Source organism: Microtus oregoni, unplaced genomic scaffold (assembly GCF_018167655.1).
Source record: "Microtus oregoni isolate MIOR12 unplaced genomic scaffold, Mior012 000090F_ref0000504, whole genome shotgun sequence".
Lineage (NCBI taxonomy): Eukaryota > Metazoa > Chordata > Mammalia > Rodentia > Cricetidae > Microtus > Microtus oregoni.
Window position 1 is genome coordinate 4067149 of NW_024544599.1, and position 16608 is coordinate 4083756.

A 16608-nucleotide genomic window follows, 5' to 3' on the forward strand; every position below is an offset into this window, starting at 1 on the left:
TTAACTACGGGAGAGAATAAAACACAAATTTGAGAGGATTCCTTATGTAAGTTAGACACATTATGTATCTTAAAGTACAAACCTATGCAGTTGGATATGTAAGGTGAACTATAACCTGAAAAGTGGGTATAATCTGAAAAGGCTGAGTTAAAAAAATGCAGCGTAGAATTTCCACAACATGGGGTAATTTATTACATCGATGATCCATTTTAACACAACGCACGAAATGTACTGATGGATATGAGTGGGAAGGGATAGGGGTTTTGATTTAATTAAATAAATACTCATTTGGGGGTGCATTTAGTTACCTAGTATGCATTTAAAGGTTTAATAAACTTTGAAAAAGCTGTAACATTGACAGAATCTATTTGTAGACTTCAAAACAATCGGTAGAGAGGCTTTTGAAGGTCTCTAACACCTAAAGCCTGGCGAGTGTCTGAGGTGGTGATTACACCAACTGCTCTGATTTGGTCTTTATGCACTATATCCATGTGTAACATGTCACATGGTATCCCGTAAGTCATAACTAAGTGCAGCCATTATGTGTCAGCTGAAATAGTTTTAAAATGTCTGATCCCTGGTTAGAACAGAACTGAAGAACCCCAGAAGAAACTAGACTGAATCAGGTTCTCTACAAGGCTTTGGTGATACCGCCGAAGAGAAGAGGATGGCTGGCACAGCGGAAGTGATGCTGTAGGTGACAAACACACCAGAGTCACTGGGAGGAGACATGGGCTTCACCTGAGCAAGGCGAGCATTGCCTCTTGTCCCCAAACCTTTTCCACCTAGTTCTCCTGATCTGAATTTAATTTTTCACATTAAAGGAGTCGTCTCATTTTCGTCAGCCTTTTGGATACCACAGAGGAATCCTAGGGACAGGTTCTTGACCAATATTTTCCCTCTCATTTTCAAGTCTGTATTCAGTCATGGACACCTTGTGTTATTCTTCCTCACAGTCTTATCCTGGAAAATGAGCCCAGCACTTGTCCTTACAATGAAATGCATGAACACGTATATGAGTAATGCAAGCATTGAATGGGGGGGAGGGGGTAGGAATTGCCTGTTGCGATCTGTTCAGCCAAGATGACAGTGTGTGCAGTTCCTAACAGGGTCACGCTCCAATCCCCACTGCCAAGCTGGGGGCCTCCCCACAGCTTTGCCATTGTGACTGGGTCTAGGGACTTGCACCTGGGCGCTTGTTAGTGCTACAGGGTCTCTGGCTCCACCCCTCAGAATGCACGCTTTCACAAGGCCTCGGGTGGTTCCCGTTAGAGTGACATACAAACATCCCCGTGTCTTCCTCCACATGGAAACCCTCCAAAGGCGGCCGAGTCTGGGGAGCACAGCCCAAATTTGCAACCTAGTGTTCACTCATTTATGATGCAACACCCACTTCTCCTTGTATCTGACACCCCAGCTCCTCTCCTTCTACCCCTCCATCCAGCCACATCAGTCCCTTTCGGTACTGTATCTTCCCCAGGGCCTTTGCTCATTCCCCTCCTCCCTGCAGCTCTCATTCCCTTCTCCATTCTAAGGGAGCCTTTGGGGGACAACTCAGCCCCCACCTCCTCCATGAAGATTAAATCTGGCCACAAGCCCTATTCCCAGCGACAGGCTTCGCACGAGGTGGTCTAGACCTCCTAAAACTTAAAGGCTTTTTTTCCCACCTCAAGTTGTTACTTATAACTAACTACCTTAAGTACAAAGTCTTGCCTGATTAATTTTTTAACTTCGCCACTGTTCTACGGCAGAGACTCAATAAATATCTTACTAAGTGCTTGAATATATGGACTTATACATGCATTCATGAAAAAGGGAATCTATTAGCATACATCCTAAACCCCATGTATCACTTTATGAAAGCAACTTGAATTTATAATATTCATTTTAGGGTAGATTCAGGTAACTTACCCTAAAACTTCTAGAAGAGATTCTTTCTCAAAAGAGACAGAGATGCCTAACTCCGACAAATATTTAGCTACATCCTAGGCAGCTCAGGGAAGCAATTACATCAATTTCAAACTAGCAAATGAAAACCCTTCCAGTGGCTGTAGAGAGGCAAGAGAAACACTGAGTCAAAACGGATCCCGCTCCCAGCAGAGTGGGGGAGAGTTACTCAAAAGGAGCGAATTATGGTGTTTCCTCCAGCCACATTTTTCACCAGTGTGAGGTGAATAAACTCCTTCTGGAAATGACTCTCATGAAATTACTTCTCCTGAGACAGTTAATAGTATATTCTGGTGCCCCCGAAAAATTAATTAACCTTCCTCAGAACAGCCTCACCCCTAAACCACTGGCGGTGTGTTTTTACTGTGGGTCAGCTGAGACCTTTGCCACCCTCATTTACATCTAAGGGAAGTTGGTCTAAATTATGCCAGGCCCTTTTGGTTGCTGGTGCTTCGCCTTGTACTATTTCTTTATATGATATTCCAATCCTGTCTAGATGTGTGAATCTTGTTACCATCTATCTCTACCCCCTCCCCGCCCCCCACAACGGCTTCTCCTCCTCTTCTTCCTTCTCCTCCTTCTCTACCCCCTCTTTCTTTAATGAAAAGCCTTTGAGGTTACCAGGGAAACATTTTTATTTTAAACTTTTGCTCAGGGTATGAGAAACATAGCCTTGCTGTTATCACCATAGGCTTAGTGTAGCTAGAGGAAAGGAATAATGGACACCCAAAGAGAGTGATGGATACCAGAAGGAGATGGTAGACCCCTGAAAAGGATGAGGGACACTAGCCGTGGTTCTGTTGTGTGCTCCGGTTTACTTTGCTAGACAGTACCAGAACAGTATGGATATGAGTTCTGGAAATCGTGGGTATGGCAGGGTTTATCAATACCCCTTTTCCCTCGTGCCTATCTAGAAGGCATCCGAACAGATAAAGTCAACCATCAATACACACAGAAAACTTCTGAAACATGTGACAGCTGTCATGCCTTCATTAGGACCTCTGATTCTTTGCTATGGGAACCAAATCTCTTTGAATGCTAAGACTCGGGGCGTTAGCTCTTAAGCCAGCCATGAGAAGCTTTACTTTTACTTTAATTACAGACTCACAGCACTGACATTTCCATAAAAGACTTATGAATTAGGCAAAGTTGGAAAATATTATTGCAAATAATAGTAATTATTCTGGGCTTCTGTCACAAACAGAATTAATATCATTAGTACTTATTAGTCACAACGCACACATCAATAAGGATGAGGCAAATGCTTCAGGACAGAGTGGGAAGAAAAATATTGTTTCTTTTTCTCTAAAAGATGAAGAAGAAAGAGTGTAGCAAAGATTGTTAGTCCCCTAAAAATGTGTCCCCCGCTCATGGGCCCAAAGGGGACATTTGTCATCTTTTTTGTTGGCTGGCTGGGCTTTGTTGTCCTCCTGCGTGTGGCAGCTTTCAGATGGAATTAATCAGGCCACAGCAGTGACGAGGCCATTGGGACACTGACAGCCTCTCAGAGAACGTGTCCTTGTTCCCACCCAGAGCTGGCTCAGGACAGGCAGGAACAATGCGCACTGATGAAGGGACTCTGGAAGCTATCATTTCGAATCAGTCCCTCACTCATGCTGCCCTTGTGAAGATCAAGACAGCGAGAGCTCCTTTCAGCGCAGCAGGCAGGCCGGGGCCACCCAGAACAGTCAGAGGCTCCCGCACTCCATGAGGACACAGGCTGCCAGCAAGCCATGACCACTAGCCACAATACAAGGCCCCCACGCGCTGGAGGCCAGTATTACAAGCAGTGCAAGCTGGAGGCTACAATGACCCAATTTTGCTTTCTGGTCAATGGTGAATGAACCAGGCAAGAAGCTGTATGTAGGGATTCTTTCATAGGTACCTGGAAATGTTTCTTTTGAAAACGTAGAAATGTCTTCTGCTCTTACTGCTCTGGCCCTGTGGTAAGCAGTTAGAAGATGATGGGCGAACCTTGCTGGCCCAGCTCTGGTGGGCAGAACCACCTGTCTGTCCCCATGAGTCTTACATCATCCCACTAGCACTCTAAGCTCTAAGTTGTGAGCTGGCTATTTTCACAGCGCGAGCCGATGATAGAGCTAGTCATTCCATCTTGCTAAAGGGTCGTCCAATCATGAGGGGAGGAGGGTAGGCTAGATCACACTGTGGAGCTGATGCACTAAAGTCAAGACAGCTCAGGGTAACCTGGAAACTGAGCAGGGTGAAATGGAATGGGAAGGTATCACCACGGGTTGATCCGACAGCAGACGGATGAGGATGGGAACTGAGCAGGGATGGGTTGGAAGGTGGGCAGTTCTGGAGAGGAGCCTCCAAGGGACACAGTAAGGACAAGGACACAGCCGAGCCACAAGTGGGAGGCTGGTCCAAGGAACCCTGCAGAAAGACTTTTGCTACAGGTCACATGTGGATGGGGAAGAGATACTGACAGGAGTTGATGAGTAACCACACACACACACACACACACACACACACACACACACAAAAGGGGAAGCAGGAAGAGTTGGAGATGCCATACCAAGAAGCCCAAAGACTGCTAGGGAAGTGTAGATTCTGAGTAAGAACTAGAAGATTGTAGCTGCAGATGTGTGTGTGTGTGTGTGTGTGAGAGAGAGAGAGAGAGAGAGAGAGAGAGAGAGAGAGAATGAGTGTGAGAGTGTGTGTGAGTGTGTGTGTGTGTGTGTGTGTGTGAGAGAGAGAGAGAGAGTGAATGAGTGTGAGAGTGTGTGTGAGTGAGTGTGTGTGTGTGTGTGTGTGTATGTGTGTGTGAGTGTGTGTGTGCGTGTTTAGGTATGGGGTGAGGATGTCTTCACAGAGTCCCACAGTAGCTGCAGTACGAGGTACTTACTACTGGAACTGACACACGCTATGTAGAGGGTACAGACCAGGAAGAGAGAGCAGACCTGAGAGGCACTTACCATCCCTGGTGCTCTCCTTGTTCTCAGTGGGTGGTTCCACAAACTTCAACAGTGGGGACCTTGACCTCTGTACAGCAGGAAGAGCCGGGTCACTGAACAGTATGGTGTCCTTGCCCCCTATGAGGGAGATGGGAAAGTTGATTTGTCAGCCACTGGTTTAGCTGGGTAACATTTATAACTTGTAAGAGTACTGTAAAATCACTGGGGAAGAGTCTCAATGAGGGGCTGCCTTGATCAGGTTGGCCTCTGAGGTGCTCTGACTACACTGCCTGAGGTGAGAAAACCAGCCCACGGTGGGCGGCATTCATTCCCTAGTCAGGGCCTTCTGGACTGTAGAAAAGAAAGATAGCCGTGCATAAGCGTCTACACAGTCTCTCTGACCTTAACTGGGGTGTGGTTAGATGCTTCAGGTTCTTGCCGTCTTGGCTTCCCCGTAATCTGGAGTTGTAAGCTGAGTGCACCCTTTCTTGCTTTCATCAGGGTGTTTTTATCATAGCACCGGAAATGAAACTAAACCCCCACACAATGAGCTAGCTACTGGGTTAGGAAACTCCTTCAGCTGGGGGCAGTACAGGTAACATAGTCAACAGGTCCTTCTCTAGCGTGTGGATGGAGCACAGCTCCTCCATCCGTGATGGGAGACCTTGACTCATTCCTGAGGAGCTGCTCGGGAACAGCTGCCCACAGTGTTACCAGTAAAGAAGTTTGTATGGCTGTGCAGAAATGAGCAGGTGGGCAGGACACCAGCAGTGGCAGCAGCAGGGAGCTTGTGTGTGTGTGTGGGGGGGGGTACACTGTATTAGCTGTGCTCTGGACAGAATCGCCTGCTCACTGGGGGACAGCAAGGGGGTCACTTTCACTCTCTAAACCTCAACATGGATGACTGTGAAGAAAAAACGGAATGGTCAGGAAGAGGCATCGGGTGTTTAGAGAGCATGCAGCAAATGCCTCGCCTGCTGAGATCATCGGCACCGGCTCCCACACACCTGACATCTGTCCCAAGTGCATCTGGTCATGTCAACTATTTAACTGTCACAATGCGGGTGGCATCATGTCCTCCATGTTATCCTAGCTGTATTCCCACCTGGGACCTACACTCAGCTTATTGCCTGTTAGCGTGAGTTCTCTAGAGAGGATAGAGAGGTTAGGAGTGAATGAGGGGCATGAGAAAAGCACCACATTCCCACAGCAGAAGGCAGAGGAGGCCACGGGATGAGCAGCAGGGAGAACAGCTTCAGACATGAGAGACAGACAGACACGCTGGCACCAAATGCATGAGCGAGCAGTGTTGCCACTCTGAGGTCACGAGAGTCGTAGGCCTGCTATAACACAGAGTCTTAGCTTGCAAGACTTAAGGGTTCTCTGAGTGGAAACCATTGGGCCCCAAACAAAAGCTCCAGATTATGAATCTAGCTGGGGCTCCAGTCTGGACTAGGCAAGATTTTCACTGGTGTTCCATGATTTTACTTGGTCTCCCATTCATCAGAGCCCGAAGGCCACTTGGGTAAAGATAGATGTCTACACCTCCTTTGGAGAACCAGATGAAGGCAAGCACATTTCACCAGTGTGTTCCTTGGTCTCTCTGCTTTAGAACGCTGTCTTACTAACGTGATTAACTTGTGTGAGAGAGTTCTCCACACAGTAGGAGCTTACTAAAGGCCTGATAAGGACTGTGTCACCAACTGAAGGGTCTCATGGATCCTGGCGTTTGGCACGCTTGGTGCGTGCTGCCGTCTTGGGCAAATGGCAAGTGATTGGTTCCATAACCTTTGGGTTCTATGTCTCCTGAGTGTCAGGTGAGCTGAGAAACTGCTTGGAGTTGACTCTGAGGTTCTGCCAGGCACTTCTGCTGTCTCTGGTAGAACAAATCTAGAAACTTCAGTGTTACCATCTGGAAAGGTTTTCCAAAGAGCACTGTGGATTAATGGTTCAGGGTGACATTGGAAGCCCTCAGAATACCCTCCAAGCTGGCCCTCTTCTAGAGCGCAATCTGGAAATGCCTTCATGGATCCTAGGTTACTGGCTTTAGGAACGCTAACAGGCAACAGGAGCTTCACAGGAGACTCCTTTCCCTTATCTCTAAACAGCAACACAGTGCGTCTTCAGGTCAAGGTCAGTATTGCATTTCATGGCCATTTGTCTCCAGCAGGTAGACTGTCACCCTCCTAGCCATCTTGGGGGCTCCCTCCCTCCGTATGAAACAGTCTCTAACCCGATGCCCCGGTGGCCAAAGAATCTAAAGCAGAGATATGAGTGGGAATCAGCAGTGATCAAGGCAGCCTGGGGGTTCCTCTCATGGGAATTCTTTAGGATGGAATGTCCCCTTGGCCCCCCCAAACCCTAGGACATCATTATTAAAGTGGCTTCTCAAAAAAAAAAAAAAAAAACAAGAAGCTTCTGCAAAAATCTGAGCGAAGGGAATGTAGAGAAGGCGACAGGCACGGCGGGGTGGGAAGAAGACACATCACTGCACGCTCTTGCCTGGAGATGGTGCCCCCATGTTAGCAACACACCAAGGTCTGGTCCCTCTTGTTGTCATGCTTGGGAAATTCAAAGCCTTTCTTGAAAGGCTCCTGGATCGGCTGCCCTCCAAAGGTCTGCAGGCAGCTGTGGGCACTAAACCGAGCTCTAATGGGCAGTCAGGTGGCCTAAGCTTTCATCTGGCTTATCCTTAGAGGAGAGGGTGTGTCTGGGAGGAAATCCCGCGTGCCAGGTCAAAGGACCACTAGTGCAGAAGGCCACACAGGCTTGTCACTCCGCTGGCACCCAGTGGCTGCAGGCTCTGCTGAGTCCGTATGGCACCAAAGTTCTCGTTCCTGCCTCTACAAATGAGCCGAATACTTTCAACCCCCAGATTTTTTTCTTCCTCAGCCTGATGCCTGGAGTGGAGACAGAATGAAGACTAAAAGCTCAAAAAGCCAGATTGTAGCATCTAACCAGATTGCTTTTTGGCTTTTGGCATTTCTGTGGATTGTGTCTGTGCTTTCCACACCGTGTGTGTGTGTGTGTGTGTGTGTGTGTGTGTGTGTGTGTCTGCCTGTCTGTCTGTCTGCCTGTCTGTGTGTTTATGAGGAGTGAGAGAGAGGTGGAAGGCGGGAGGGAGGGAGGGAGGGAGGGAAAGAAGGAGGGAGGGAGAGAGAGAGAGAGGCCTATGTCTCATAGCTCTTACATGGGAATCAGAAGACAGTCTTGGATGTTGTCCTTGCCTTACACCTCATTTGAGACTGGTTCATTTTGACATTTGCTGTGTGCACCAGGGTGTCTGGCTCCTGAGCTTCCCCAGCTCATGTGACTGTCAGAGCACTGGGATTACAGATGCCTGGCTTTATGTGGGTTCTGGGGACTCAAACTCGGGTCCTCTTGCCTGTGCAGCCAGCTTCCAACCCATGACATTTCTCTGTAGAATGTGGGCACATCCAGGTCAGCACTCCTCAGAGCAACCTATATAGATCTGAGAAGACCTAGCGAAGGACATCCGCGGGCAGGAGTAAAGGGATCAGTCCCAGCTAGGGACCATGGCCTGCAACACCTACCATCTGGCTTCCTTGAAGTAGCCCACTAGCTTTATCGCTATCAAGGGACAGGATAAACAGTTTGGAATAGTCTCATCTATCTAGATGACTTCTCTCTATAGCCTGACATTTGTCAAATACGTTTACTCTTTAGCAAGATCACAAATTGGCTCCAAGTCTACAAACTACCGTCAAAATTCCTACAATGGGGCTGGGGAATATAACTTATTGGTAGCAAGCTTGTCTAGCATGCATTTGCCCCTGGATTCAATCCACAGCATTAATGGAGATAGTGTGACAGTGAATGCCTGCGATACTAGCAATTACAAAGTAGAGAAAAGGGGATCTGGAGTTCAGGGTCATCCACAGCTACCTCAGCAAGTTCAAGGCCAAACTTGGCTCCACGAGACTATCTCATAAAATAAAACAAAATAAAACTAGATAGTATTGGTCAGGAGAGTGAAGAGGGGCAAAGAGAAGACTCACAAAGTCTTCTGTCTCATGAATTCTTTTCCACAGCCCACTAGAGTTTCAGAAGAGGTTTCTGGATTCCTTCCCTCTGGTCCAGAAACCAGTATCCACTTAATGTAATTTGCCTGTGTATCTTGGCTCAGAACTGTGGCCATCCAGAACTCATAAAAGATGGCTGGTGAAACTCGAAACAAGCAAAGCTAATGCCATCTTCTATGACCTGTGTGTCATCTAGCCCCTCCCTGTTTCCTGGTCTAAAACGAGTGTATCAGACTCGCTCAGGAAAGGGAAAAGAGTTCTTCCATACGTCAGCTCTGACTGGAAGTTGGCCAGTACGGAAGATGGCTGCCACATCAGCAAGGAAAAACGCTGTGATAGATTTGTCATGTCTGTCACTGGTGTGAGAATGGGGTACATAACACACACCAAGTATTTGTCATCCTGAATCTTCTTGCTCTTGACTGTTCATCACAGAGGGCATCAGGGTCAACCCATCATCTCCCTAGTGCTTCTCTCTCGGCCACTCATTCAGCACTAAGCCCTTAATGCTCTGATCTCCCGGCCACTGCTTGATGGACATTCACCTTACTTCCTTAGGCAGACTACAGGTTCATGGGGGCGGGGCAGGTTGCCTGGCATGATCGGTGCTGTACTCACAAAGCTGAAGCTCAAAACGGGTACCAGCCCAAGGATGAACTGATATAAGTGGAGACGACTTTGCTCATTCCCTTCCAGATGCTGGTAAACAAGACAATTCCCTGAAATCAATGGGACTCAGCACCTTCCACTGGGATTTAGCTGCTGCTTGGGGAGAGGAGAAGAAAGAAGAGGAGGAGGCAGAGGAGGTGTGACGGGGAGAGGACACACTGCTTCTTGCTCGGCTGGCAGTAGGTTAAATGGAGACACACAGAAGCAGGAGGAGAAGAGCTGTGATACACACAGAGAGTCACCCCACCCCCTGCTCTTTCTCTTCAAGATCGCACCCACCCCAAGACAAGGCTGTTGCAATGACAAAACTATACTCAAAAGGAAAAGTGCCACTCCCTGTCCTGTGCCCCCATTTGTATCTGTGTGGTGGCCAGAGACTAGAACCCCCATGCCTCCAGCATAAAACCCAGTGAGGCTGGTCCTTCCGGCTATGTGTACACAAGTGCTTACTTTGCATGAACTGGGTTCTCTATTTCAGAAAGTTATTCTATCTAGAAAGTTCTCAGAAAGGTGAACAGCAAATTTCTGCTCTTCACATACATGGATGGTAGACTGTGTCCCCGATTTAGCCACAAGAAACCCCAAATATTTCAAAATGAACATACTCCCAAATCCAACTGAAACATTGTAGCTCAGGCCTTTGGCAGCACAAAGAAGGGAAAAAAAAAAAAACAGTGATTATTGTAGAACAGCCATTTGCAGTCCCACCTGACCAAACAAACACCAGCCACGGGAAATTCCCAGCGTCCATCCACCCATTCAGCTTCCATCTTTTTACATAAATCACCCAAATGAAGCAGTGAGAAATTCACTAACTCATTCTGAAAGGGGGGGGGGGGACCCAAAGCTTCGGTACATGCACAAAAACGCAATTTGACTGCACATGTAAATGACGAATTTTCTGTCGGTGTTGAAATTCAATGCAGTGAAAAGAAAGGCCTTCCCAGAAGATGAGGTTTGAACATCACCAGAAGTGGGAGATGGAAAAGGACCACTCAAACCCCCAGGACGGCACTTGCCACTAATTAGCTCTGTGAGGTCTTTTGACATCCAGTTCAAGGAATCTCTGCAAAAAATTCCAATTTATGAAGCACACTTGCGGGCAACTGAAGGCAGCTATTCAGATTTCCACCAAGGAAAACGTGACGCTGTCCACCTCCTCTCCTGTGGCAATTTTCATTTCTCATCCGTACAGGGATGCAGCCCACGGGAGCCGAGGGAAGAGACCGCTCCGCGCTGAAAGGGTAAGGCACTAAAAATACCCGGACAATGTTCCTTCCAGGGAACCAGGAGGCGGCAGAAAGTGATAAATATAAGTTTCCAAACAGCGTAAAGACAAGGCGGAGAACTGACGGGGTCTCCTGAGAGGGCTATTTTACCGGGATAAACGGGATAAGTATAGCTCATTAGAGAGAATCACCACGGCTTCTCACACGTTGGACAAACGCGGGGAGAAAAATCTCCTCGGGAAATTTTTGTTTTCAAGCTACATAAAACGGTCGGGAGGGGGAGAGGCAGGGGAAGGTGGTCATGAAGTACATCTGGGTTGGAGAAATGGTTGGCGCTTCATTTTTAGTACTGGTGATTAAACCGAACAAATCTTTGTGTGGTTTTACGTTCCATTTTAGGGCTGATGATTAAATTGCACAAATCTCGGTAAGATCTGAGATTCGTTTTTTAGGACTGGTGATTACACTGAACAAATCTTTGTGTAGCCTCCCATTTCTTTTAGGAGGGAAGGTTACATGGAACAAATCTTGATGACTATTGATAAGAAACGAAACAACTCACGGGCTGTCACGGGTTAGTGTGCGTGTGTGCTTGCACACACACACACACACACACACACACACACAATAGTTTGAGGAGTTAGGCTACCTAAACTCCAGTGCCCCACTAATGAGATTTTGAAATTTTATTGTTTATTTCTGAATTTGTCCCTTCCACGGACCTGCCATCAGATGGCTTCTCAATTTGAAACATTTGTGGCTTGTTTCTCAGAAGTCTCCAAGCCAAAGGGCCTCGAACAAGCAGAATCTTCTTGCAAATTGTGCAAGACTGTTCTTTTCAAAGGGAACAAAATCCTAATGCAGAAGAAAGCCAGCACGGTTCAGAGGTTCCGCTTACCTGGGAGACTCCACAAACCGGAAACCTCCAGAGTTCTTAGTTTCTTCTCCAGCTCTGCCACTCGATTCCCTAGGATTCTGGAAGAGGCAGGGAAATATGAGGAGACTGAGTCACCACCGTCAGTGTTTAGGCCTAGGTGTAGCTAATGGGGAGGTCAGTAGGGCAAGCGGGCACACATGCGCACATGATACAGTCTGTTGAAAGTGCATGTGGAACCTGAAAATCAATAGAAAATAAAGTGAAACACGCACACACACACACACACACACACGTATACTATTCGACTGAGTTCTGCTCCACAAGGCAATCCCCTGGATTCCATTTGACAACTGTTCATTGCTAAAGGTGACAACTCATTTTGAACACTCTTAGCTGCAGCAGACCCTCATTCTGTGAGCGTAAGTTTGATTTTGGAACCAGCAAGTAAGATAGAGGGGGCACACCTGAAAATGCTTCTTCCGAGGCAATAGAGTTATAAGATCGGCTTTCACAGACCCACACGAGGTCTCACTGATGCCCATGCCCTAGATATCAAGAACCATGTCGGATACAGTGTAGGTGGCTAATAAATGTGTGTAATTAAACACAGGCCTTTTCTTTTGTCGCTATCTGTAACCATCTATGAAAAGGGTGAATAATAAGAATTTCAAAAGAGCTTTCAGCGGGACTCTGTGATGACTCTGCAGGCAAAGGCATCTGCCAGCAAGCTTGACGATCTAAGTTTGATCCCCAGGACCCACACAGTGGAAGGAGAGAACCAATTCTTGCCAGCTTTTCTCTGACCTCCATACAGCAGACACGGCACATGTATACCCCACCTCCAAGACACATAAGTAAACAAATCTTAAAAAGAATTTAAAAAGAATTTACAGTGATTTGGAAATCACTAAGATAAGGAGGTTGTTTTCCAAATGACCATTCACTGAGACAGCTCAGTTCTGAAGTGTGCACTAGAAAAGATCAGACTGTGGGCTTGGAAGGCGGGCTTTGTGCACGCGCATAGGTAAACATCCGGTCATTCACTCCAGGCATTAAACATAGCCGGGATATGACTGACAGCCATGTAAAACCTTGCTTTCCAGTGGTCTGGAATTGGAAACCAGTCTTTATTTTCATTTGGGGGATTTTCTTGGCACCGCTGTGCTGAGATGACATGAAAATCTCCTTAATAGCGAATTCTCGATTCCTTTCAGTGGGGAAAAATTAGAGCAGCTGAATTATTCTCCTACGTCTCTTTCTGTTCCAGAGATAGCTGCTCACACCCACGTACATTCGGGGCCATGAATATGCATACGGCTGCACATACATACAGTTCATCCTGATTTTACCTGAATCGACCTGCAGGCTCTTCGTCTTCTCTCAGAGTTCACAGGGGAAACTGGCCCTGCTCTGCTTGCTTTCCCGCATCCTCTACAGCTCTTCTCTCCCCCCTTCCCTCCGGTCTCTCCCTCTTCACAGCACTCATCCACTCCTTCCAGTTTCGCACCCTCTGTGGGGTCTGTTTTGCTTTTACACCCTTGACCCTTCCATCGACGCCGCTGTTCCTAATCTGCCTTTCAATATTTTGCACGGAGCTTCTGATGCCAGCTCCCTTCCTTGCAGTTGATGGGTCTGACGTGCAATCACAGCGGTACTCCCTTGTTTCTTAATGAGATGAGATCACATGTCTGCAGCTGCTTCTTAGGACAAAGGCTAAGGCTTTACTCCTCAGTGATGCTGAGGGGTGCCCCGGGCTGGGTTTATAGGTTGAGTGCAGGATTTGTTCATACTGTTTCCGGATAACCCAGCTATTTCTCAGAGAAATGGAACGAGTGAAGTGGCCGGTACCCCCTACCTCCTACTCCCATAGAGCCTGCTAGAGTTTCTCAGTGGTTGCTGTGTTCTCTGGTCCAATACCTGAGTGCAAGGCTAGAGGTAAGAAAGGATCCGGGAGAGAAGCTGTGGCTATGGCAACAACAGCAATAGAACCATCAGTAATAGTGACTGCAATTCCTTAAAAAGCTGTGCTCATGGAAATGTGGGTATAGCCATGGGTGATGTGCAGAATACAACCCAAGATGCTTTGCATGACTGGATCTCCTGCCCAGACTCAGCCAGTGACTTAGGCAGGGGTTATGGGAGCTGGTATAAGAGGCCGGGGGAGCCACCGTGCTGGCAGCTCTCAGGATGGAGGGAGGGGTAAGAACAAATGTGGCTCGGGAAGTCTGACCAATGCGAAACCAGCTCCTGGGATCCACCTCTGTGCTACAGGCTGGACGGGGAACCGAAAGGAGAGGACCCTGTCCCAGTTCCTAGAGACAAATAGTGTGTTAGCGGACACACATGGACAGTGTGTTAGGGAACCTAAGGTCAGCTGATACGTAGCCAGCATTTGTTCCAATCCAGGTATTGTGCCTTCGAAGAATATGAACATACTGCCCTGTTATTTTTTGTTTGTTCATTTTTGGTTTTTGTTTATCTTCAACATTGCGCTAGGCAGTCCTCGATTTATAGACAAGAAACTTGAAGCTCACAGAAGACGATGACTTACTCAGGGTCACACAGCTGGGAATCAGAGGGACTAGACAAAGACTAAGCCAGAAAACACACAAGTCTAATAAAAGCTGAGAGCAAAACTGACGAGCTATGAGAAGGCAGAACCGGAGAGGCCGGTAGCACCTCTGATGGAGAAGGAGCCTATGGTCATGCTGAGAGAGCTCAGGCTTTTAAACACAAGTTCTGGGGAGCTATTGAGGTCTTCTAAGCAGCAGAAAGCAGTTTAGGAAGTGGTCCTCACATGAAGTTGAGAACAGATAAGGATTAGCAGTAGAGACAGAAAGACCACTTGGTTGGAAGTCATCCAGGAACATGAAGATATGACCAACAACCAGTGGGGATAGAGGGGATCCAAAGGAACAGGGCCACAAGGAGGGAGGGGAGGAGCCGAGGTTGTGTTAAAGATGCTTGACCACATGGAAACTCATGGAAGAGATAACCGTCTGATCACAGGGCCAAAGAGGAGATCTACTCTTGCCAACAGAGTGAGGCAGGAACTGGAGACTGGCAAGAAAGGGCTGTGACAAGGAAAGGAACAGGGACAAGACAGAGCCTGGAAGCCACTAGGAGAGAAATGCTAAAGAAAAGGGTCCACTTCTTCCAAGAAGTTCACAGGAGATGTGACATCTACCTTGGTGTCAGGAACATGAAGGGAACCCCAGTTCCAAATGAGAAGTTAAGACAGGTTAGCAGATGGGAGGGAGACGGGTCTGCAGTGAAGACAGCCATTAGCACACAAATGTAGCCAGGGCAGAAGATGGAGGCGCACCTAGGCTTGGGAGAGGTTTTTGGAATGGGTGGGATGAGAGGTTTTTTATTTTTTTTTTAATTTTTTTTAAGGTAGTTACAGGTTGTTTCAAGATATAGAACAGATATTGGTACATGTGCCCCACCCCCTGCCCCTTAGTCTAAGAAAAGCCTCCAGATGTCAGGCCCCCATACTGACTTTGCCACACAGCTTCTGATGCCATTCCTGGGGATAAGGTTAGAAATCAACAAAGAGAACCCAGGAGCTGGCCAGTCTGGCAGAATTCCTAGGTGAGGGGCCAGACAAAGGCCCCAGCCTGAAGGGGAAGTTGTGGCTCTCTGTACTGCCTGGCGTGGCCCACCCGGAGCCCCCTGAAACGCGGCTGTGATCCAGGACATCACTGTTACATGAGATTTAAAAAACTTCCCAGCTCCTTTGCCACAGGCTAGGGAAGCAGCAAAGGTATGTCACTGAATTTTCAGTCTGTAACAGCCATCTCCTCTGCTGCGGCGTCAGCCTGTTTCTTTAGTGGGGACCAGGTAATGGCACAGGCGTCATCAAGAAACAGAGCTAGCAAACTGCCATGCCATTGAGCATCATTCAAATGCAAAGTCCCACGGTTTCCACAGGACCCTCTGCCTAATAGAGGCCATTGTGAAAGAGAAGAAAGCCGGTAGGCAGAGCTTGCGCTTCCAGAAGGGAGGCTCTTTAGTTCTGACGTACTACCTCACCTCAATAAAGCCTTTTTTTTTTTCAGTTATAAGACTAAATCACAGGGGTACCGGCAAGCTGACCAAATTCACATTCTGTTCTCAATCTTCATTTATAGTACAGTTAATTTCTTTATACACCTCTAGGAAGTAATGAAACTGAAGGCCTTCAAAGTACCAAAAAAAAAAAGGCATATGTAACACTCCTTTTGTGTGCCGCCGATACGATGCTACCTCCACAATCTACCGTGACAGGAGAAAAGCAAGCCAAAGAACAGACACAAAGGGCGCCCCTCCCTTTTCTTTCATAAAGAACCACTGCTTTTTTTTTTGTTTTTAAAAATATCCATACATATAAGAATACTGAGGTGTGTTTTTACGTACTGCGCCTTTGTTTGCATGATTCTAAGGTCACATGGAACACAAGAAATGGTGACTTCTCCCAAGGAGGGGATTTGGACAGCCGAGATGCGTGGAGGGTCATGGTTATTTAACCGTGGCTCATGTGCAAAGTGGTACTTAAAAACAAAACAAAATAACAAGAAAAAAAAAACCCACGATGAATGGAAATGTCAGCCTCCACGGAGCGAGAAAGTGGTTTGCATCTGGGGCCTATGCATTGCAGGGGGTTCAAAAGAGCCCAGAGCTGGCCAGGAGTGAGAAGCAGACTGACTGCTGGCTCCAGGGGATCCCCAAAGACAGCCCTCCCCCACCAGAGTCCCATCCCTGCTTCCTGAGAAGTAGCTGCGGTTCAGCATGGCTGTTTCATTTTGCAAGGCTGTTGCAAACGTCTCCTGTCAATAAATTACCCTGTCATCCAGGGAGATTGCCGGCCTCCCTTTGATGCTCTTGCTTTCTCCCACATACATCTTCATCTCTGCTACGGGCTTCTCTGCACTCCATCATTTCCCTTT

At 47.4% G+C, this 16608-nt stretch overlaps 1 protein-coding gene across 3 annotated transcripts in view; it reads right to left on the reverse strand.

Moving 5' to 3' along the window:
- Ccdc149 (coiled-coil domain containing 149) overlaps window positions 1-16608 on the reverse strand; it is an 89377-nt gene that overhangs the window by 6104 nt on the left and 66665 nt on the right. For 2 of the 3 annotated variants that reach the window (XM_041643776.1, XM_041643774.1), the window contains 3 exons: window positions 11702-11778; window positions 10180-10212; window positions 4884-5000 (listed from right to left, as the gene is read on the reverse strand). In XM_041643776.1, coding sequence (XP_041499710.1) covers window positions 4884-5000; window positions 10180-10212; window positions 11702-11778 — 227 coding nt within the window. The remainder of the gene's footprint in view (window positions 1-4883; window positions 5001-10179; window positions 10213-11701; window positions 11779-16608) is intronic. The other variant, XM_041643775.1, reaches the window with a different exon arrangement.